This window comes from Oncorhynchus mykiss, chromosome 23 (genome assembly GCF_013265735.2).
Source record: "Oncorhynchus mykiss isolate Arlee chromosome 23, USDA_OmykA_1.1, whole genome shotgun sequence".
Taxonomy (NCBI): Eukaryota; Metazoa; Chordata; class Actinopteri; order Salmoniformes; family Salmonidae; genus Oncorhynchus; species Oncorhynchus mykiss.
The window spans coordinates 31356100-31381060 of NC_048587.1; the positions used below are offsets into that span (position 1 = coordinate 31356100).

Genomic DNA, 24961 nt, shown 5'->3' on the forward strand with positions numbered 1-24961 from the left:
GATTCACAGCATTCTCTCAAAGGGATTCATTTACAGTATGTTCCCTGTCAGATAGCACAGTGTTGTTTAGACACTTAGGAAAAAAAAATATGTAATAGAAATAGATTACTTTCATGCAACATTGGACAGATATTGGCCAGCTGTCTTTGGATACCCTACCCAAACAGTTCCTTCCATTCAATGACCTACTGTATTCTTAGCTCTAGCAGTCCCTCCCATCTGGTTAGTATTGCACAGGCATCTCCCCATCAATCACACAGGACACCAGATCTTCCATTCTCCCCTACAGAAACCAGGAAACCCCTGCTTCTCACGCAAGCTCTATCTTTGAAGGACGTGCCTCCTTCTCCTCCTACTGTACTCTCTCTCTCACACACACCCACATTCACACACCCACACTCATACACAGAGCGGAGCTCGTGGCCGTCCAGCTGCACAAATATACTGAATGCCTGTTAGCGGTGGAAACTGAATTTTCTTTACCTTGAGATTTTCTGCAGTATTCTCCAAAATGAGTAGCTCTTTCTCAGCCAAAATGGAACTGGCTAAAGATATGAAGGAGGAGGATAAGTTGTACAGATATAATGGAGTGCTTTACCCTGTCATCATGAGTCCAGTGGAGAACCTGAAGGCTATGGAGAGGCTGGAAGCAAGAGCAGATGATGTAATGTTAGTTGCATATCCCAAATGTGGTAAGTCAAAAATATTTGAATGTGGAAATACTGTTAAACATTTAGATGGTCATCCTTGGGCAATGGGCATCTTGATTAAGCATTTACATTTTCTAATAGTCATTCACTATATAGCCATGTTATTTTTACTCGTTATTCACAGTGTCACTATTTACATTTACATTTATTTTGTATCTTATCTTTTAATCTTTACCTCTGCATTGTTGGAAAAAGACCCGTAAGTAACATTTCACTGTTAGTCTACACCTGTTGTCTATGAAACATGTGACGGATACAACATGATTCGATTTCTGATTTGATTTTACTATTGTATCAAGTTTAATCAGTAAAATAAGGAGTGTTCCTCTTGGTCTTCAGTTGTCTACTCTATGGCCTTACCTACATAAGGTTCAAAGTTCAAGTTCATTATACAATTGGGGCAATTCATCTTACTTCTAGTGTTGTCTTACTCATAGCTCATAGTGTATGCCATTTTATTGCAGCGTGTATTCAAAGTTATACAAAAGGTTTTTGATTTGCTGAGTGGGTTTGGGGTATTCTCTTACAAAAGTGACCTATAATTCAATTTCACAATGGATGGGCCTCTGAGCATTTGGACTTGCTGAATATGATCTGTGTGCTTTGGAGTAGGGCCTCCCGGCAGGCAAAATTGGTTGCAATAAAGTCTGTTTCTGGTTTTAACCTTGTTATTAGTGTTGATGAATGTTGAATTTAACACAGGCCACTCTACATACTGCAGACATAGAGGCCCCCTTGTAACAACGGTTCATGTAATAAACTTTAATATTTATAATGTAATAAAACCGGTTAATGTAATACCATGTAACAACTTTTTGGATTAATAGCCAAAGTATGTGCAACCAATCAATTATAGCGTACTAAAATAAAACATGTATCATTTCCCTTATTTGAATGCACATACCACTCTCCACCTCTTGAAAATACACACACAAACCAATGCGCACACTTACACACACACACGCACAAGCACACATTGAAATGTACACACATGCAGTCATAGACCCATACACACACACTCACACACAGACAGATACACAGACACACACACACAGAAACACAGGTAACACTTTATATGAAGGGGGTATACATAACATCTTTATGACACCAGTTATAACACCTTTATGAGTGTTGCAATATCAGTCATAACAACCGTTATTACACATTTATTCAACATCATTCGTAAGTAACTTTCAAAACAAAACTTCCTTTGAATAGTTCTTTATTTATTATTACAAAGGAAGTTTGTATTTTTGCTACCACGGTACCCAACCCCCTGACACATGATTTATGCAAAAGTCTGGGACCACTGGGTAAGCCTCAGGGCCCAGCCTTAAAAATATTTATTCTGGATAATAATTATCCGGATTGTGTAATCCCCTTTTTTAATCCGATTTTGAGGCAGTTTTTAAAAAAGGATTGGAATAGGATGATCCAGATGCCACAATATCAAGACAGAATCCAAATTTTCTTTGAATAGACCTACATCTTGCCATCTACTGAGATGGTCATGTTCCCACTTCTACACGGTCATAGAGAAACAGAGAAGTTAACTACATGAATAAAGGTTACTAATAACAAGTGAAAGAAGAGTCTGACTAGAAACTTCATATGGAGAAAAGGAGTGCTGTATTCTCTGTTGTAAACGCACGACTTCATTATAGGACAAATATATGCACTTATTTGACACTACTCAATATAACAACTAACCACATATATGCAATGCCTTTAGAAAGAATTCATACCATGTGACTTATTCCACATTTTGTTGTGTTACAGCCTGAATTCAAAATGGTTTAAATTTGATTTTATTATCCACACAATACCCCATAATGGCAAAGTGAAAACATGTTTTGAGAAATCTTTTGACATATATATAGAAAATTAAAAACAGAAATATCTTATTTACAGTGGCTTGCAAAAGTATTCACCCCCCTTGGCATTTTTCCTATTTTGTTGCCTTACAACCTGGAATTAAGAGGGATTTTTGCCTACCACTTTGAAATGCAAAATATTTTTTATTGTGAAACAAACAAGAAATAAGACAAAAAAACAGAAAACTTGAGCGTGCATAAATATCCCCACCCCCAAAGTCAATACTTTGTAGAGCCACCTTTTGAGGCAATTACAGCTGCAAGTCTCTTGGGGTATGTCTCTATAAGCTTGGCACATCTAGCCACTGGGATATTTGCTCATTCTTCAATACAAAACTGCTCCAGCTCCTTCAAGCTGGATGGGTTCCGCTGGTGTACAGCAATCTTTAAGTCATACCACATATTCTCAATTGGACTGAGGTCTGGGCTTTGACAAGGCCATTCCAAGACATTTAAATGTTTCCCCTTAAACCACACGAGTGTTGCTTTAGCAGTATGCTTATGGTCATTGTCTTGCTGGAAGGTGAACCTCTGTCTCAGTCTCAAATTTCTGGAAGACTGAAACAGGTTTCCCTCAAGAATTCCCCTGTATTTAGCGGCATCCATCATTCCTTAAAATCTGACCGGTTTCCCAGTCCCTGACGATGAAAAACATCCCCACAGCATGATGCTGCCACCACCAGGCTTCACTGTGGATGGTGTTCTCGTGGAGATGAGAGGTGTTGGGTTTGCGCCAGACATAGAGTTTTCCTTGATGGCCAAAAAGCTCAATTTTAGACTCATCTGACCAGAGTACCTTCTTCCATATGTTTGGGGAGTCTCCCACATGCCTTTTGGCGAACACCAAACGTGTTTGCTTATTTTTTTCTTTAAGCAATGGCTTTTTTTCTGCCACTCTTCCGTAAAGCCCAGCTCTGTGGAGTGTGCGGCTTAAAGTGGTCCTATGGACAGATACTCCAATCTCCGCTGTGGAGCTTTGCAGCTCCTTCAGGGTCATCTTCAGTCTCTTTGTTGCTTCTCTGATTAATGCCCTCCTTGCCTGGTCCGTGAGTTTTGGTGGGCGGCCCTCTCTTGGTAGGTTTGTTGTGGTGCCATATTCTTTACATTTTTTAATACTGGATTTAATGGTGCTCCGTAGGATGTTCAGAGTTTCAGATATTTTTTTAAAACCCAACCCTGATCTGTACTTCTCCAGAACTTTGTCCCCAACCTGTTTGACTTCTGAAGGTAATTGGTTGCACCAGATCTTATTTAGGGGCTTCATAGCAAAGAAAACATATGCACGCACCACTTTTTCATAATTACATTTCTTTTTTTTAAACAAGTATTTTTTTAAATTTCATTTCAACAATTTGGACTATTTTGTGTATGTCCATTACATGAAATCCAAATTAAAATATCTATTTAAATGACATGTTGTAATGCAACAAAATAGGAACAACACCAAGGGGGATGAATACTTTTGCATGGCACTAAGTATATCACACACTTTTGCTATGAAACTCCAAATTGAGCTCAGGTGCATCCAATTTCCTTTGATCATCCTTGAGATGTCGCTACAGCTTTATTGGAGTCTACGTGTGGCCAATCCAATTGTTTGGACATGATTTAGAAAGAAACATACCTGTCTATATAAGGCCCCACAGTTGACAGTGCATGTCAGAGCAGAAACTACACCACGAAGTCCAAGGAACTGTCCGTAGATCTCTGAGATAGAATTCTTTCTCAGAGATCTAAGGACAGTTCCTTGAACTTCATTGTATAGTTTCTGCTCTGGCGTGGTGGAGCACAGAGCAAAAACAAAACAAAAATTGTCACTTCCCAATACTTTTGGAACTTTAAGGGAAAGGTATAAAACCATTTCTAGAGCGATGAAAGTTTCAAAGAGCACAGTGGTCTCCATCATTGGTATATGGAAAAAATATGGAACAACCTAGACACTGCCTAGAGTTGGCCGTCTGACCAAGCTGAGCAACTGGGCAAGAAGGACCTTAGTCAGGCACCGGGAGGTGACCAAGAACCCAATGACCACTCTGACAGAACTACAGAGTTCCTTGGCTGAGATGGGAGAATCTGCCAGAAGGACAACAGTGTCTAGAGCACTTCACCAATCTGGGCTTTATGGGAGAGTGGCCAGACCGAAGCTACTCCTGAGAAAAAGGCACATGACAGCACGCCTGGTGTTTGAAAAAAGTAAAGTGAAAGACTCTGAGATCATAAGGCAAAAGATTATGTGGTCTGATGAGGCAAATTGAACTCTTTGGCCTGAATGCAAAGCACTATGTCTGGAGAAAACCCGGCACAGCTCATCACTTGTCTATTACCATCCCTACCGTGAAGCATGGTGGTGTAGCACCATGCAATGGGGATGCTTTTCATCAGAGACTGGGAAACGAGTAAGGATAGAGGGAACAATTAATAGAGTCAAATATAGGCAAATCCTTGATGAGAACCTGCTGCAGAGGGCAAACAACCTTAGACTGGGGCAAAGATTTACATTCCAACAGGACAATAACCCCAAGCATACAGCCAAAGCAAAACTGGAATGGCTTCAGAATACGAATGTGAAAGTCCTTGAGAGGCACAGGCAAAGCCCACAGTTGAATCACGCTACTCCCAATCTAACGTGGGAGATTTACACAAATAGCTATTCCTGTACAATACGCCACCTTTTTATACACAAGGTGAGGTCCTTGGGACTAAAATAAGCACAGGTTCTTTGCATCAAGGACAGACAAATGAAGTGATGCAACAATTTATTTCAGTTTCAGCGCCACAAGAATAGCACAATCTCCATAGGCTTACATAATTTCCATACAACATCTTAGGGTCTAAGAGCTCCACACATCTGTCCTTCAAGACAAACTTCAGTTGTTAGCAGCAATATCAGATTTCTCTCACAGGCAAACAAACATTACTATAATTACGTATCTCACAAAACTAATGTTCAATCAAACGTTGGTGTTGCAATATTCATGGAGGGCGTGCACAGGGAGAAGGTCTACAGTACCAGTCAAAAGTTTGGACACACCTCCTCATTCTGTCACACCCTGATCTGTTTCACCTGTCTTTGTGCTTGCCTCCACCCTCCTCCAGGTGTCACCCATCTTCCCCATTATCCCCAGTGTATTTATTCCTCTGTTCTCTGTTTGTCTGTTGCCAGTTTGTTTTGTCTGTCAAGCCTACCAGCGGTTTTGCCCTTGCTCCTGTCTTTTTCTATAGTTCCTGTTTTCTAGTTTTCACGGTTTGACCATTCTGCCTGCCCTGAGCCTGCCTGCAGTTCTGTACCTTGTCCCACCGCCCTGGATTATTGACCTCTGCCTGCCCCTGAGATTGACTGCCGTTCTGTACCTTTTGACTCTGATCTGGAGTACTGACCTCTGCCTGCCCCTGAGATTGACTGCCGTTCTGTACCTTTGTAACGGTTTTGACTTGAGGTTGTTTTTTATAGGGGTGCCAGGTAGGTTGTGCCTACCAGAGAAAACATTGGTTTCTCCTTTTAGTTTGGGAGGGAATGAGTCCCATCTGGTCCGTCAAGTCTACACCATTACAAAGGACTTATGTAAACGTCAGAAGGGAAATCAACTTTTCATAAACCCTTAAAACATTGAAAAGAACTTCAAAAACAACTATTCTTTTGCGTGGGTTGTATTAGCAACATCAATGGATTACACACACATAATAATATAACACAATGAGTTCTGGTTCCTCCAGAAATGTCCTGTACCTCGGGCCTAAAAAGAGTCCAGCCCGGTAAAGGAGTTCAGTGAACTCAAGTGACTTTTGTCACGCAATGTTTGTCCGTTCATCCCGTGTAGCGTAAACCCAGTATTAAATCATACAATCAATATAACAATTTTACCACAGAACTTTAAAGCGTATCTGCTCTTACTAATTCCTCAACTACATCTAACTACATAAATCATCACCGTATACATCATATCAAAACAAATGAAATACCGTATACAAAAAAGGTGGTAGTCAGTCGGTCAGTCAGACAATCCAATCCGCCAACAGATCTCCAGCGGAGAAAGGCCACGAAGAATAGAGAGGAGTAGTCCACGGACGCAAAGAGTGGATCCGATCCTGGGTAAACTCTCAGGCTACAAAACACACGTTTAACAGCAACAAAACAACCGGAATAGAGAAGCTTCGGGAACACATCCTCAGTCACGTCTCCAAAAACAAACGCCACTTTTGCGCAGCTGATGCTGGCTATTTAATTGGGAATTAAAGGGAAAGCACCCTATTGGAAGGAGAAGCACTGAGACGGCTCAAAATAATTCAGGGCCGTCACACACCCCCTCCCCTGGAAAAAGCCGACCATTGCCCTGGAAGGCACATCTTGTTCGGGGAAACCGAGAAAGGTCTCCTCATCACTTTCCTCTACAAAAATTTTCATGACTTTTTGGAGCTCACGCTCCTCAGCTGAGGGGTCACAGGCCTTAAGGTGTGAGACTTCTGGGTCTGGGAATCCGAGAAAAGTCTCCTCACTTTCCTCTTCAAAGATATCCAAGATCTTGCGGCGCTCAATCGCCTCCAATTCCTCAGCCGAGGGGTAACAGGCCTTAAGGCGTGAGACATGGACAACGCGCATATCTTCACCTGTGTCCTCTTTCACCACTCGGTAGTTCAAAGGGCCCATCTGCTCCACAATCCTATATGGTCCTTGCCATTTAGGAGCGAGCTTGGCAGAGAAGAATTGTTCAGCTTTCGAGTAAGGATGAGAGCGAAGCCACACCCGATCACGAAGCTGAAACTGCATGTCTCGTCTGTTCTTATCATAATTTCTCTTCTGCTTGAGTCGAGCCTGGGTCATGTTCTTTGAGACAAGAGCTCTCAAGTCATGGAGATGGACTACCTGGTCATAGCAAGCAGCGTCTGGAGTAATCTGGTGGGGCTGTAGCACCATATCCAAGGGTCCTCGGAGGGGACGACTTAGGTTCAGCTCTGCAGGTGTGACTCCAGTGGACTCTTGCACAGCAGAATTCAGGGCAAATCGAAACTCGTGAAGGTGCTTGTCCCAGTGTTTGTGCTGGGTCCCTACATAGGAAGCAATCATTGTCTTCAAGGTTCGATTTACTCTCTCAGTGAGATTGGTCTGTGGGTGATAGGCCGTGGTCAACTTCTGTCTCAGGTTCCATCTTTGGCAGGTCTCCTCAAAGAGATCAGAGACAAATTGGGAACCTCGATCAGACAGGATGTAATCAGGCACTCCCCAGCGAGTCAGGATCTCTTTCGTAAGGATGTTAGAGACGGTCCTTGCTGTGGCCTGACGCAGGGAAAAGAGTTCCACCCACTTTGAATAATAATCAACAAACACAAGCATGTACACATTCTGATTGGAGCTTCTAGGAAATGGACCCATCAAATCCACTCCTAGCATTTCCCAAGGTCGGGTAACCACCGTTTGCTGCAACTTGCCAGCAGGCTTTCTACCTTCGGGTTTGTACATTTGACAAACCTGACAGTTTCGGATGTGTGACTTCACATCCATGCTCAGATGTGGCCAGTACAGTAACGCTTGCAACCGCTTGTAGGTTTTGAACCTGCCCAAATGACCAGCTAATGGGTCTTCATGGAAATGTTGAAGCAGTTGTAGGCGTAGAGTTTCAGGTATGTACAATTGGTAGAGGGTTCTGTGAGGTAGTTGTACAACACGGTAGACTTTGTCTTCCATGATGGTCAGCTTTGTGGTAGGATTGACCATCTTTTCTCCATCTTCCAGGATAGTCTGGTACAAAGCCTGTACTTCTGGATCATCCTGTTGGGCTTTCCATATGGTCTCATCAGAGATGGGAAAGTCTGTTTTGGGCGAGTCTCGACTGCTTGACAGGACAGTAGCACATGTAAAATGAGGGCCACCGTTATCACAAGCAGGAGCCCTGGATAAGGCATCTGGAACAGTGTTGTATTTTCCTTTCCTGTATTCTACTGCAAAGGTGAACTCTTGCAACCGTAGAGCCCATCTTATGAGTCTGGTGCTTGGTTTGTTGGTCTTGAACACCCACACAAGGGAGGAATGGTCAGTGACCACAGTGAAGTGTCTTCCCTCCAGGTAGTACCTCCACTTTTCCAAAGCCCAGACAACTGCAAGGCACTCTTGCTCGGTTGTGGAGTAGTTCCGTTCTGCTCCATTCAATGTCCGACTGGCAAACGCTAGCACTTCTTCAGTGCCAAGTCCAGTCTGTTGGACTAGGACAGCACCAAGTCCAACATCACTTGCATCAGTGTAAACAACAAAATATCTTGTGTTAACATATCATTAATGAGTCCCTTTTGGATGATTAGCTTCGCTGGGGACAAACGATATGGCTTTTGCTTGATCGGCATTTCCTGTGTAAGGAATATTTTGTGCTTCAGGAGCCCGGTGCGTCCTAGCCTTGAAGTACATACATCAGCATTATTCTGCAGCTGTTCCAACAGCCTTAACTCCTCTGGATGTTCCAGCTGAGCTCTTCTTACAGCCTGTAAAAGGAGATCGTCAGAAGGATTATCAAGGGTTAGTGGTAACGGAGCAACGGCAGAGAAGACTGCCACATTTGAACCCCAATCATGTAACTTCGTAGCTTCTGATTGGAAGAAATGCTTCTTGCTCGGATTGTATGGAAACCAGTAGCAATTGTGTGCGATATCAATCAGGACACCACTGAAGTACATGAAATCAATTCCCAACACGACAGGAAAAGCAAGGTTCTTGGTTTGTAGGATAACCGAAGGAATCATATAGGAGCGGTTACACAGGCGGAACTCTACCTCACTCCATCCAAGTGGTCGTTTAGCCTCACCATCAGCCAGGTAGAGTGGACCTTCTGTCCACGGCTTCAAGTTGTATTGCGGACCTTTAACCTCCTTCCACAGTTTCTCATTGAGCAGTGTGTAGGATGACCCGGTGTCCAGGATGGCTCTTCCTGTCCATGGGCCTATGGACAGGGGTAACACCAGTTGGTGCGGTATGAACTGAAAGGAAGGGGATGTCGATGGGGGGGCGTAGGCAGTGACTCTTGGGATTTCAGCTCTGGTTAAAGCACCCAGAGAAGGATGGTCATTCCTGCGAAGAGAGTTAGGTGTGTTGGCCTGTTGTGATTTGTGGTTTCTGGAAGGGTTTTCGTGATACGGTCTTGGACATGTAGCTGAAGAATGTCCCTTTTGGCTACATCTCCAACAGAACATGAGAGGGGTCATGGCTTGAGACTCTGGCTGTTGTTGATGGTCTGTCTTGGGTAACTGTTTGGGTGTCTGTTTCTTTCTTTGGTCATATTGCTGTTGGCATTCTCTGTCCCTCTCAAACTGCTGTCCCAAGCGAACCAGTCCATCGACAGTGGTGACTCGTTCTCGGAGTTGACTGGCTAGTAGTGGGTTGATGTTCTTCAAGATCAATTTAATGACCTCTTCCTCCTCAATGCCAGGTTTCCACCTTCTGCACAGGGAGTGGTAACCGTATGCAAAGTCACGGATACTCTCTTTCTCTCTTTGCACTCGATTCCTGACTCTGTCTGCCAGCTCATCTGTGTAGTCCTCAGACAGAAATGCAGAGGAAAACTTGGCCTCAAAGTCAGCCCAGGAGGTAGTGGTGAGACGTGCCACATCCCACCAGTCTCGAGCTGTCCCATGCAACACATTCCTCAATGTGGCAAGGAGTTCTTCGTCAGCCAGGGGATTGAGGGCAAGAAAGTCACGACATCTTTCTAGGTACATTAGCGGATCCGGACTGTCATCTTTTTTCCCAAAGGTGGGAAATTGCAATTTAATGGGCATCGCTCCCACATGACGTCTACTCAATTCACCATGAACAAACGAGCTAGGAGGGATTGAGGAAGTAGAGGGGGAGGGCGTTATCGGACAATGAAAATGAACACCAGGATGCATGGTGGATTGCATCCTGCAAGGGGTGGCTGTAGCATGGCCTTGTCTTGGCTCTTCAGAGGTGCCAGCTTGGCCCTCAGTGGTCTGAACAGAAGTGGAGACCAGAGAAACTCTGTAAGGAGTTGTGCCTAATGGAGGCCATGTCCACAGACACGTCATCCAACATTTTAACACAATTAGAGAGCTCTGTTTGCAAGTGGTCTACAGTGTTAACCATGGGAGAAAAAACAGAATTAACGTCCTTGAGGACCTCAGTGTGATGATGTTGCAGGCGCCATTGGAGAGTGGCAGTGAGTTGGTTTCGTTGGTAGTCAAACTGCCTGTCCATGGCACCAGTAATTTCCCGTCTTCCACTCTCACTGAGCTCTGTCAGCGTGTGGGTTAGAGTGCTCAGTGAGTTTCTGAATTCCATGGCACTCTGTTGTTGCTCTTCCCTCAGACATTTGAATTTATAGTGGATAAGAGTTTGGAGATGTTGTTGAGTCCGACGAATATCAAGGATGTCACCTTGAAGTTGTAAGACTCCCACCTCTGGAGATAAACCAGACAATGGAAGAAGGTTGGGTGTCAGAGGGAGGGCTAGCTCAGTACTTCCACACAGATCCATGTCAATAAGTGAGTAACTGGTTAGACCTCCTGTGGCCTGTGGTTCAGACCGAGCATTCAGATTCCCAGGGCTCTGGCCCAAATCAACTCCAGTATCTCCATTCACATTATGATTTGTATTGTCAGCTTGATGGTCAGAATGGCCCTGTATATTCCCATTGACAGGTATGACATGGATGAGTACATTATCTTGGGGTGAATCCATTGTTTTAATTCCACACAAAATATTTGCTTTGGTTAGTTCTCAATGTTGAGCTGTCCCATCTGGGGTGCCATTTTTTATGTAACGGTTTTGACTTGAGGTTGTTTTTTATAGGGGTGCCAGGTAGGTTGTGCCTACCAGAGAAAACATTGGTTTCTCCTTTTAGTTTGGGAGGGAATGAGTCCCATCTGGTCCGTCAAGTCTACACCATTACAAAGGACTTATGTAAACGTCAGAAGGGAAATCAACTTTTCATAAACCCTTAAAACATTGAAAAGAACTTCAAAAACAACTATTCTTTTGCGTGGGTTGTATTAGCAACATCAATGGATTACACACACATAATAATATAACACAATGAGTTCTGGTTCCTCCAGAAATGTCCTGTACCTCGGGCCTAAAAAGAGTCCAGCCCGGTAAAGGAGTTCAGTGAACTCAAGTGACTTTTGTCACGCAATGTTTGTCCGTTCATCCCGTGTAGCGTAAACCCAGTATTAAATCATACAATCAATATAACAATTTTACCACAGAACTTTAAAGCGTATCTGCTCTTACTAATTCCTCAACTACATCTAACTACATAAATCATCACCGTATACATCATATCAAAACAAATGAAATACCGTATACAAAAAAGGTGGTAGTCAGTCGGTCAGTCAGACAATCCAATCCGCCAACAGATCTCCAGCGGAGAAAGGCCACGAAGAATAGAGAGGAGTAGTCCACGGACGCAAAGAGTGGATCCGATCCTGGGTAAACTCTCAGGCTACAAAACACACGTTTAACAGCAACAAAACAACCGGAATAGAGAAGCTTCGGGAACACATCCTCAGTCACGTCTCCAAAAACAAACGCCACTTTTGCGCAGCTGATGCTGGCTATTTAATTGGGAATTAAAGGGAAAGCACCCTATTGGAAGGAGAAGCACTGAGACGGCTCAAAATAATTCAGGGCCGTCACACCTTTTGACTCTGATCTGGAGTACTGACCTCTGCCTGCCCCTGAGACTGCCTGCCATTCTGTACCTTTTGACTCTGATCTGGAGTACTGACCTCTGCCTGCCCTTGACTTGTCGATTTGCCTGCCCCTGTTCTAGTAATACACTTTTGTTACTTTGACACTGTCTGCATCTAGGTCCTCCCTAAAATGTGATACATTCAAATGTCTTTCTTATTTGAACTGTTTTCTAAATTGTAGAATAATAGTGAAAACATCAAAACTATGAAATAACACATGGAATCGTGTAGTAACCAAAAAAGTGTTAAGCATGATCATTATACAGGTGCACATTATGCTGGATACAGTAAAAGGTCACTCTAAAATATGCCGTTTTGTCACACAACACAATGCCAAATATGTATCACATTTTGAGGGAGCGTGCAATTGGCATGCTGACTGCAGGAATGTACACCAGGGTTGTTGCCAGAGAATTTAATGTTAATTTCTCTATCATAAGCTGCCTCCAATGTTGTTCTAGAGAATTTAACGTCTAATCAGCCTCACAACCGCCGACCACGTGTAACCATGCCAGCCCAGGACCTCCACATCTGACTTCTTCACCTGTGGGATCGTTTCGGTGGACACTTTTGTGGGGGGGAAAACTCATTCTGATTGTCTGGGCCTTTCTCCCAAGTGGGTGGGCCTATGCCCTGCCATGCCCACCCATGGCTGCACCCCTGCCCAGTCATGTGAAATCCATGGATCAGGGCCTAATGAATTTATTTCTGTTGACTGATTTTACTGAAACTCAGTAAAATTATTGAAATTGTTGCATGTTGAGTTCATGCAGTATTTTTGTTCAGTATATATTCCTTGGGTTCATGTGCCTGGCTCAAGTCCACAATGGAGCCAGACCTGGGTGTAAATTGTAGACCCTATATTTCAAATGCTTTAACTCAATGTACTTGATGATTGTGCTTTCCTGGCGCAATGGAACCAATGGAGTAGTCCCAAAAGTGTGAATTCTTCTGGCACTCCAGGCAAACCCTCAAAGTACTGGAACGATTTCAAATACTATTTACACCCAGGTCTTGAGGGCACCAGTGCAATTGGTGTCATTGTAATATGTCGAGTAACCTTGCCTGAGACTTGCATTAGCTCCACAAGCTAATGACTTGGCTTTAGCTCAGCAAGTCTAACACAGGCAGTAACACCAGCAACTGTCCGGCTCACTCCCACAATATATTTCTAATAAAATAAATTGTAATGCTGTAATGAAAAAACACTTTTATTTTGAAGGTTTCATATGAATGATATTGTATAAATGTGTTATACAGGTTATAATAAATGATACTGCACAATTCACAAAGTGGTTATGAATAGTTTAATAAAGGTGTTATGAATGTATTATATATCTTTAATTTAACCGTAACACACATACTGGTATATACCCACATATACAGACTCAATGTGTATTACAAACACACAAATGCACGTTGCACACACACTCACAGGTACACGTTTTTTGACAGGGGATGCAAAAAGAAAAATGGACCACATTTGACATGTTTCTGCTCATAATTTCCAACATTTTGTTAGGCTATTTGTTAGTCAACTTGTATATAAGACATATACACACACGCAGCTTCTCTTCTGTTATTATATGTTGCCCTAGACTGAATAAAGAATAGTGTCATAAATTATGGAATGAATACTTCAATCTAGTTGACATTGGTAAAGTTTTCTCTGTCATGTCTGCTTCTTGCGCGGAGCAAAGACGTTTAGGGACCTGGGAGAAAATGGAATGGCAAAACAAATGATGGGAAAGATCTGTGCAAAATTAAAAATGTACATCAATTTGACTGGTTGTAAGGAAATAGAAAGCTGTGAAAGAGACCCAACATGTTTCTGATAAGATTTCATCTTGGCTTGGATGCATATTTTATGTGGTAGAAGAGACCTTCCTTCCCGAACTTTATCTCCAAATCATCTTTAAAAAAAGCACCTTTATAATAACGCGCTTGCAGGCTAACAATAGTATACGATTCCTAATGTGACGAGTAGCCTAATCATAGGACAATATTCGGTTACAGTATTCACTACCGCCTAAGTTAATTTACCTCATGACTGTTTGCAAAACAAAATAGACCGTTGTGAACAGACCGTACATGTCTTTGTAGTGCATTAGTACAATGGGTCTGTGTGTGAGAGAGAGAGAAAATTAGATGGGTTTTGTAACTAAATTAGTAAAAACAAGATTGTTACAATTCAAACTGAGCACAAATTACAGCTGTGCAATTCATACTCCTTTTTTTATATTGTTCCCATTTTATCAAAGTTTAGAATTGTAAACTTATAGAAAATATAAGTGGAAAACTATTGTGAGCATGCTCCAGATCACTTAATATCCACCACAAGGGGGAGAGAAAAGAAGAGGGAGCAAAAGATGAGAGAGGAACAGAGAGGGAGAGAGAGACCCGACTCAACTCAAACTGAACTGTCTGTTGTACAGAAGAGCGTGTTTCCGACTCCAAACCCCCACAACTGAATAGATAAGATCATGAACGCACCACTTACAAAACAGAGCTGAGAGCTTTCCATGCAGAGATGTTATTTTATTTAACCTTTATTTAACTAGGCAAGTGAGGTCAGTCACTCATAAACATGAACACATTCTTATTTACAATGACCATAACCTGGACCTAGATTGCTGCACCACTCGGGAGCACCCTAAGAATGGGGTCCCTATATAAATATCCCATGTTTTTTGTCTCTCCCTTACCCCAATCCTAGTATAATTTATAGCAATAGTGCAAAGGAAAAATAGTTTTGTCGTTTTCATTGCAACAACACAAATTGTTACACCTCTTCTGCAGGGAGTGGTGCCATTTCACCATTTCACCACAGGGGGTGCTACCCCAAGCACCACTACCTCCCGTGGCTCTGCCTGCCTTATACATTGTTAATTTGGTGTAAAAAAACAGGTATATCGTTAAATGTTTGGTCCTTTTGAAATCTTCAGTACACAGTTCAAAGCATACATAGCCTACCATTCAAAGTATCTTGTAAGGACAATGCAAATTGTAAAGGACAATTTAGAAAATGCAAAGTGCACTCTGAGTATATTTCAAATCCTGATTTTGAAGGTGTGTCCCACCCTTTACCTTGTCTCCCCTTTTAACCTCAAACGGCCTCATTGATGCTAACCCTGTTTCTTTTTAGCTGTACCTTTCACAGTCCATGAAACCATTTTATGGATATTACAAAACACTAAGGGCTAGTTTTCCAGACCCAGAATAAGCCTAGTTCTGGACTAAAATGAACTTTTAATGGAGATTCTCAATTGAGAATGGTTTTTATACCAAGACAAGACTTCATCTCTCTGGGAAACTGCTCCTTAGCAGATTGCCACTCACATGACAAATATTTTGGGATAATAACTTAATAACACTCTTGCCTAATTGTGAAACGTGGGGAATTTTTTAAAAGAATATCAAAGGACACTAACCCTTTCTATTCCTGATCCCTCTGTGTAAATTGAAAAACTTTCTCTTATGCTCAAATGTTAATGGACCTGAATGCTCACTGTCTCTGGCAGGTTTTAATTGGATGGTGGCGGTGCTTCGTAAAATACTAGCAGCAGCAATTGGTGAGAAAGCAGAATCCCAAACCCCTCCATTGATGGAGTTCTTTGGGCCAGAAATGCAGCAGGTGTGTTATACTGCTTGACTCCCCTGTAGTTTTAGCAACACTGCAGGTTTGTCAGCCTCAAATAAATCAAATATGTAAATAATGTAATATGCTTTGTGTGTAATAATTGGAAATGCTGTGTATGTGTTGTGTGGGGTTGTATGTTTCACACATTCACACATTCCCTGTAGCATAAAGAGGCGCTGTAGTTATACTGGGAAGTTTTTAGCCCACTTTAGGTCCATAAAGGAGGTTTTCATGACACAATGTCAGGTCAGGACACTGTTCTCTATCCTACTTATGTTACAAACAGAGAGAATGTCTATACAGTCAGGTGTAAAGGACGTCACGCTGCTTAGCAAGTACTGCTTCCTAATGATTCGGCTCATACAGAGGCTCCAACCCAGGACCTCTGCCTCGCAATCACATGTGATTGCACCCCTGGAGCATCTTACCCAGTCGCACCACCGAAAAGCTTTCTCTTCACCAGTGCAAGTGGAGACACTTCAGGCTGAGGAGTGAGTTTCACAGATCCCCCATCTGTTACACAGGCAAACAATAATGTCATTTTACTGTTCTGTAACTAGTCACAATAATTAGATGCATGTGTTGCAATCATGCTGTGATCCAGTAAGGTCCATTAGTGAATGTTAGTGAATTACAAACATGTGCTGTGAGTGGCCTCCAATGAACGCCCTAATGAGCCCTTGTGTATGGAAATGTTAGCACAGCTAGACCTTAAACTTCATCCAACAAGAGTGGTCTTCCTACAGTATACACCCATGATTCTCACACCGAATGCAATTAACATGGAGGATATAGTGAGATGCTATATTATAACAGTGGTTTGTATGGCCAGCTGTATCAGGATTGAAGAGTGTGTAACTGTTCTTACATTGGTTCCCTGTGATCCCCTATGCCTAAAACAACATAACATGCCTGTATGCACAGTGTCTCTTCAGCATATAAGAGCAACAGCATACCATGGCTCATGTAGCGTTAAATGGACGCCTTGTCTAACTTGCAGGTTATTCACAATGCCCCGTCCCCCAGATTTCTAGGGACACACATGCACCCAGATAACATTCCTGCATCCTTCACCACAAAGAAAACAAAGGTATGTACTTTCAACCAGGTATCTAAGTGTTGTTGTGATGGAACTCACGATTACCATGTTTATTTTTCCAGCAGTGTTTTTATGCTTTGGGCCCACAGAACTTCCTCTTTTGAAATGAGTGATATGAAATTCTACCACGACTTCCTCCAAACAACAACTTGTAATTCCCTTGTTATGTAATTGTGAAAGCTTTTCCTGTGCAGTGTCAGAGCTAGTGTTTCTCTTCTAGAGTACCACACAGACATAGATACAGTGGGGCAAAAAAGTATTTAGTCAGCCACCAATTGTGCAAGTTCTCCCACTTAAAAAGATGAGAGGCCTGTCATTTTCATCATAGGTACACTTCAACTATGACAGACAAAATGAGAAAAAAAATCCAGAAAATCACATTGTAGGATTCTTTATGAATTTATTTGCAAATTATGGTGGAAAATAAGTATTTGGTCAATAACAAAAGTTTATCTCAATACTTTGTTATATACCCTTTGTTGGCAATGACAGAAGTCGAACGTTTTCTGTAAGTCTTCACAAGGTTTTCACACACTGTTGCTGGTATTTTGGCCCATTCCTCCATGCAGATCTCCTCTAGAGCAGTGATGTTTTGGGGCTGTTGCTGGAAAACGCAGACTTTCAACTCCCTCCAAAGATTTTCTATGGGGTTGAGATCTGGAGACTGGTTAGGCCACTCCAGGACCTTGAAATGCTTCTTACGAAGTCACTTCTTCGTTGCCCGGGTGGTGTGTTTGGGATCATTGTCATGCTGAAAGACCCAGCCACATTTCATCTTCAATGCCCTTGCTGATGGAAGGAGGTTTTCACTCAAAATCTCATGATACATGGCCCCATTCATTCTTTCCTTTACACGGATCAGTCGTCCTGGTCCCTTTGCAGAACAACAGCCCCAAAGCATGATGTTTCCACCCCCATGCTTCACAGTAGGTATGGTGTTCTTTGGATGCAACTCTTTGCATTCTTTGTCCTCCAAACAGGACGAGTTGAGTTTTAACCAAAAAGTTATATTTTGGTTTCATCTGACCATATGACATTCTCCCAATCTTCTTCTGGATCATCCAAATGCTTTCTAGCAAACTTCAGACGGGCCTGGACATGTACTGGCTTAAGCAGGGGGACACGTCTGGCACAACAGAATTTGAGTCCCTGGCGGCATAGTGTGTTATTGATGGTAGGCTTTGTTACTTTGGTCCCAGCTCTCTGCAGGTCATTCACTAGGTCCCCCCGTGTGGTTCTGGGATTTTTGCTCACCGTTCTTGTGATCATTTTGACCCCACGGGGTGAGATCTTGCGTGGAGCCCCAGATCGAGGGAGATTATCAGTGGTCTTGTATCAGTGGTCTTATTATTTTCCCTGGTGTATTTATCCCTGTGTTTCCTGTCTCTCTGTGCCAGTTCGTCTTGTTTGTCAAGTCAACCAGCGTTCTTGTTTCTCAGCTCTTGCTTTCCCAGTCTCTCTTTTCTCTCTCTCCTGGTTTTGACCCTTGCCTGTCCTGACTCTGAGCCCGCCTGCCTGACCACTCTGCCTGCAACAGACCTCAAGCCTGCCAATCGCCTGGTACTGTTTGGACTCTGACCTGGTTTATGAACTCTCACCTGTACCCGACCTGCCTTTTGCCTACCCCTTTTGCCGTAATAAATATCGGAGCTCAACCATCTGCCTCCTGTGTCTGCATTTGGGTCTCGCCTTGTGCCCTTATAGTACGAACTGGCCATGACAGACCCATCAGACTTGGACCAGCTCCATCAGCTTGGGAGGCATGAGGAGCTACTTCAGCACCTTTTGGAAGGGCTTCGTTCCCTGATGGAACGCCACGACCAAGGGTTTAAGGCGATAATGGAGCAAATCTGTGAAGTAGCTCATAGGCACGCCACATCTGAGACCTCCCAACCACCCAGTAACCTTTCTACTAATTGTGGATTGGTTCAACCTACCCCGGCTTCCCGAGAACCCTGCTTACCTCCTCCGGAGCATTATACAGGTGATCCTGGTACCTGCCTGGCATTCCTTTCCCAGTGCTCCCTCATTTTCGAACCCCAGCCCTCTTTGTTCCGATCGAAGTTGCATCAAGACCCCGGGTGGAAATGTCCAAATGGAGCCTGAAAAGGTGAAAGCAGTGGTGGATTGGCCTCAACCTACGTCCAGGGTGCAGTTACAACGTTTCCTGGGGTTCGCCAACTTCTACCGCCGAATCATTCGGGGCTACAGCACCCTGGCGGCCCCCCTCTCTGCACTCACCTCTCCCAAAGTACCTTTCACATGGTCTCCAGATGTTGACAGAGCCATTGTGGACCTGAAGCATTGATTCACCACAGCACCCATCCTCGTCCATCCGGAACTGTGTCGTCAATTTGTGGTAGAGGTTGATGCTTCTGATGTTGGAGTGGGGGCAGTCCTGTCCTAGCGATCTGCCCAGGACCAGCTCCATCCCTGTGCCCTCCTGTCCCATCGTCTCAATCAAGCAGAAAGGAACTACGAAGTAGGCAACCGAGAACTTCTAGCTGTCAGGATGGTGCTGTAAGAGTGTAGGCACTGGCTGGAAGGAGCAGAACAGCCTTTTTTTGTTTGGACCGGCCATAAAAAAATTGAATATCTCCGTACAGCCAAGCGCCTTAACTCCAGGCAGGCCCGGTGGGCTTTGTTATTTACAAGATTGAACTTCCTGACACCCTCTCCACCCTATACAATTCCTCTGCCACACCCTCGGTCTAAGAAACCATTCTCCCTACCTCATATGCCTTGCGGATTCAGTGGGTTGTGGTATTGAAACCCTGGTTCGCAAGGCCCAACGCTCCCAGCCTGAACCTGAAGGGGGCCTGGCTGACCAGTTGTTTGCCCCAAACTCAGTCCGGTCCCGGGTCCTGGAATGGGCTCATTCCTCCAGGCTGACCTGTCATCCAGGTTCTGGTCAAACCCTAGCCTTCCTCCGACAACATTTGTGGTGGCCCACAATGGTTCCCGATGTCTCTGCCTTTGTTGCCACGTGCACTGTGTGTGCTCAGAACAAGACTCCACGGCAAGCTACTTCTGGCTTCCTTCAGCCACTACCTGTCCCTCATCCCTGGTCCCATATCTCTCTGGACTGTCACTGGGCTCCCTCCGTCTGATGGCAACACCGTCTTTCTGACGGTAGTGGATCGGTTCTCCATTTCATCCCTCTCCCCAAACTACCCTCGGCCAAGGAGACGGCTCAGCTCATGGTGCAGCACATCTTCCAGATCCATGGACTCCCAGAGGACATTGTCTCCGACCGCGTTCCTCAGTTCTCGTCTCAGCTCTGGAAGGCGTTCTGCACTTTTAATGGGTCGTCGGCCAGCCCATCCTCCGGATTCCATCCCCAATCCAACCGCCAGTCAATTTCTCTCATGGAATAGCCATTGTTTCTCAGAGCAAGAATAGACTGACGAGTTTCAGAAGAAAGGTCTTTGTTTCTGGCCATTTTGAGCCTGTAATCGAACCCACAAATGCTGATGCTCAAGATACTCAACTAGTCTAAAGAAGGCCCGTTGTATTGCTTTTTTTAATCAGCACAACAGTTTTCAGCTGTGCTAACATAATTGCAAAAGGGTTTTCTAATGATCAATTAGCCTTTTAAAATTATAAACTTGGATTAGCTAACATAACGTGCCATTGGAACACAGGAGTGATGGTTGCTGATAATGGGCCTCTGTACACCTATATAGATATTCCATAAAAATCTGCCTTTTCCAGCTACAGTAGTCATTTACAACATTAACAATGTCTACACTGTATTTCTGATCAATTTGATGTTATTTTAATGGACAAAAAATGTACTTTTCTTTCAAAAACAAGGACATTTCTAAGTGACCCCAAACTTTTGAACGGTAGTATATATATTTACAAAAAAATATTTGGGGGATTGGAAATTATGCAATTACATTGATGGATATACAGTATATATAAAATATATATATATATTAACCTTTATGTTATGTAACCACACCAAACATAACATATCAACCATATTTGAGTGATGTTTGTTTACTACGTTGCGTCTAGTTTATGAGACCAGACTGCCTGGATCAGTTATTATTATTATGTTATGGTCTTCTGTTGATCAAAAACAGATGCTGGTGATATTCAGGAACCCGAAAGACACAGTGGTTTCCTTCTATCACTTCTCCAATAAAAACCCATTTCTACCCACTGCCGAGTCTTGGGACCGCTTCCTCTCAGAGTTTATGAGTGGAAAAGGTACCTAAAGTAAAGAGCTCTTATGAACATTGGGTTTATATTTTGGGGTTTGCTTTATCTAAAAATACAACTTGAGTCATTGGTATTACAGTAAGAGATGTATCTATACATTACAAACCCTCATCAGAATAGTTTGTGCCTATTCCTAGTTCCCTGGGGTTCATATTTCGACCATGTACTTGGCTGGGAGAGGAGAATGGATGACCCTAACGTGATAATAGTCACCTTTGAGGAGTTAAAACAGGTATCAAACATTCCTTGTGTTTTGGATACAGACCATATTTTTGATAGGTTTAGCTTTTTTTCATTTACATTCTGTCTTGTTTATTGTGACCCACCCAGGACCTGAGTGAAGGTGTGCGAAGGGTCTCTGAGTTCTTTGGTTTCAGTCTCAGTGATCCTCAGATCCAGGCCATCTCAGAGGAGAGCACCTTCAATGCTATGAAGGAGAGCTCCAATGACTCACACGGCCAGATGGGCAACGTCTTGTTCAGGAAAGGTGTGTGTTTTTTGAGAGAGAGAGAGGGAGAGAGAGAGAGAGAGCGAGAGAGAGAGAGAGAGAGACCGAGAGAGCGAGAGACCGAGAGAGAGAGAGAGAGAGAGAGAGAGAGAGTGAGCTGTATGAGTGAGCTTTGTTCCAGAGTGACTGTGTTTGTTTAATCCCACCTACATGAGACAGAAAATGTGGCATTATGGTGAGACAAACATACACTTGACATTGTGTCTGTCAACTTTAAATACAGACTCATGTCTCAGGTCTCATGTTCCTCCAAAAACAACCCTTGTCCTTTTCAGGGAGAGAAAGCTAATAACCTTTGGTAACCTCCTGTAAGTTGAATGCATTAATCAATTGCTGTCTGTCTGCCTAACAAACCATGACTGTTACCCCTAAATACAGTGCAGTATATAGTCTGTCATTCATTGACTTGTGTCGTGTCACTCTGCTGAGGTATGATATAGCTAGCATAGGAGAACATCTCTCTCTCTCTTTTTCTACATGACCTGACACAACCTTAACATGCCTGTGCTGAACAGACAGCCTCATGCTGGGCGTGTCTTTTAACATTAGGCCGATAGTTTAACAGCTTATACGTGAAATTCGCGCATGTATAGCAGGCCAAGGGTCAGATATGGCCCTCTACAGCATATGTGACATTGAGCTCACTGAAACTTATTAAGGGATACAAATGCAGTTTTTTTTTATTTTTACAAATTATAATATTATCCATTGTGTATTAGGATTAATTGAGATCACAAATGTGTAAATATAAAAATAATAAACAATCCCACTTGCTAATCTAATTGACTGCCAGTTATATAATGCAATCATATGTCAGCTTTGTCCACTGATCACAATGGATAATAGCAGCGCACACTCCATACACAATCCTAAAAGGCTGTTGCACACTTGTTTAGTTAGTTTCACACATGATTATCACACCACCAACGTTAAACTTGGTGGACTGGGATTTCTCGGTTACATTTGTGTAATTATACTGTATGTTTCATACTCGCCATGCACATTCACTACGGTATGCTGCATGTCTTAGGTGTGAGGTTGAGGTAATCTTATTATCAATCAAAGTTATGTTTTATAATATGTTGGTTACCTCACACTACCTAAAAGACTAGGTCAACTGTAATCTATGAATAACTGTAATCAAAAGATAACTTATGTCATGTACTTGCTCTACATTGATCACGTGTTTTAGTCTTGCTCATGTGTGTTTAATGGGTATTTCCTCCCCAGGTGAAGTAGGAGACTGGAAGAACCATTTCAGCCCAGCCCAAAGCCAGGAGATGGACACAGCATTTGAGAAGCACCTGGCAGGGACTAAGCTGGGGGCTAAACTGAAGTATGACCTGTACTGCAAGTAGATAGCAGACAGGATGAGCACTGACTGAACTGAGACAGGACGCAAGGGAAACACTGACAGATTAGGAAAGTTCAACCCCAACAGGGAGGAGAGCTGGTATGCAGTAGCTAAACTGACATAGACAATGAGGAATTTGGTGGTGTGACACTTGTTACTCCACTTGACTGTCTTACACTGCAGCCATTCAAGGGCATTTTTGTGAAAGTGTGACATGAGATAGAGTAGACATGATATACTTCATGTTGGATTCTTTATACACATCTTGTAATCCTTGTTTTTATACCACTGCACTTAAGTATGTCAATTCAAGTTGGTTCAATGATTGATATCAGCCTCCTTGTCTGTATTTTATGATATTAAGCATTCAGTTCAGAGTAACGTAATTTTACTCCAGGATCATATGTACCACACAGTGTAGTTCCATGAATTACATGCCACATGAGGTGAACTATAATAATCATGTTCAAAGTCCTAGGAAGAATGCCTTTTGACGTTGGCACTGGCTTTTGTCGTAATGGTCATGCTTGCCAACAATATGACAGATTACACGCAATAAGACCGTTGGATTGAAATGCATACAATACTAGAAAAATATATATACAGTGGGGAGAACAAGTATTTGATGCACTGCCGATTTTGCAGGTTTTCCGAATTACAAAGCATGTAGAGGTCTGTCATTTTTATCATAGGTACACTTCAACTGTGAGAGACGGAATCTAAAACAAAAATACAGAAAATCACTTTGTATGATTTTTAAGTAATTAAACGGAATCTAAAAACAAACCAAATATATTGTGTCCTTAAAATGTATATAGTGTATGTATGAACTGGAAGTAGAAGCCTAACTATTGTTGTCCATTAGTTTATTCCAATTAGGGGAGTGGTGTAAGGGTTAGGAGAAAATAATAAAGAAGGAAAATATATTTAACAAATATGTGTATAAAATAATATATATATATATTTATCCCAAAATATATATGGGGATTGGAAATTATGCATACAACTACATTGATAGAAGCCACAATCTACTGTATTTGCAATATTAAAGCTGATCTACTCCCTATATAAAAGAAACACCCCTTTTTGTCTTTCAAAGATAATTTGTAAAAATCCAAATAACTTCACAGATCTTCATTGTAAAGGGTTTAAACTGTTTCCCATGCTTGTTCAATGAACCATAAACAATTAATGAACATGCACCTGTGGAACGGTCGTTAAGACACTAACAGTTTACGGACGGTAGGCAATTAAGGTCACAGTTATGAAAACTTAGGACACTGAAGAGGCCTTTCTACTGACTCTGAAAAACACCAAAAGAAAGATGCCCAGGGTCCCTGCTCATCTGTGTGAAAGTGCCTTGGGCATGCTGCAGGGAGGCATGAGGACTGCAGATATGGCCAGAGAAATAAATTGCAATGTCCGTACTGTGACACGCCTAAGACAGCGCTACAGGGAGACATGATGGGCAGCTGATCGTCCTCGCAGTGGCAAACCACGTGTAACAACACCTGCACAGGATCGGTACATCCAAACATCACACCTGCGGGACAGGTACAGGATGGCAACAACAACTGTCCGAGTTACACCAGGAACACACAATCCCTTCATCAGTGCTCCGACTGTCCGCAATAGACTGAGAGAGGCTGTACTGAGGGCGTGTAGGCTTGTTGTAAGGCAGGTCCTCACCAGACATCACCGGCAACAACGTATCCTATGGGCACAAACCCACCGTCACTGGACCAGACAGGACTGGCAAAAAGTGCTCTTCACTGACGAGTCGCGGTTTTGTCTCACCAGGGGTGATGGTCGGATTTGTGTTTATCATCTAAGGAATGAGCGTTACACCAAGGCCT

At 42.9% G+C, this 24961-nt stretch overlaps 1 protein-coding gene across 1 annotated transcript; it reads left to right on the top strand.

Annotated features, from left to right (window-relative positions):
* Window positions 1-347: 347 nt before the first annotated feature.
* Window positions 348-24125, top strand: LOC110502577 (sulfotransferase 6B1). Its single transcript, XM_021580723.2, has 7 exons — window positions 348-692; window positions 15796-15908; window positions 16915-17004; window positions 21105-21231; window positions 21381-21475; window positions 21574-21730; window positions 22982-24125. Exons 1-7 carry the CDS (start codon window positions 512-514, stop codon window positions 23107-23109), a joined length of 891 nt encoding a protein of 296 aa, XP_021436398.2. The 5' UTR covers window positions 348-511; the 3' UTR covers window positions 23110-24125.
* Window positions 24126-24961: the final 836 nt, after the last annotated feature.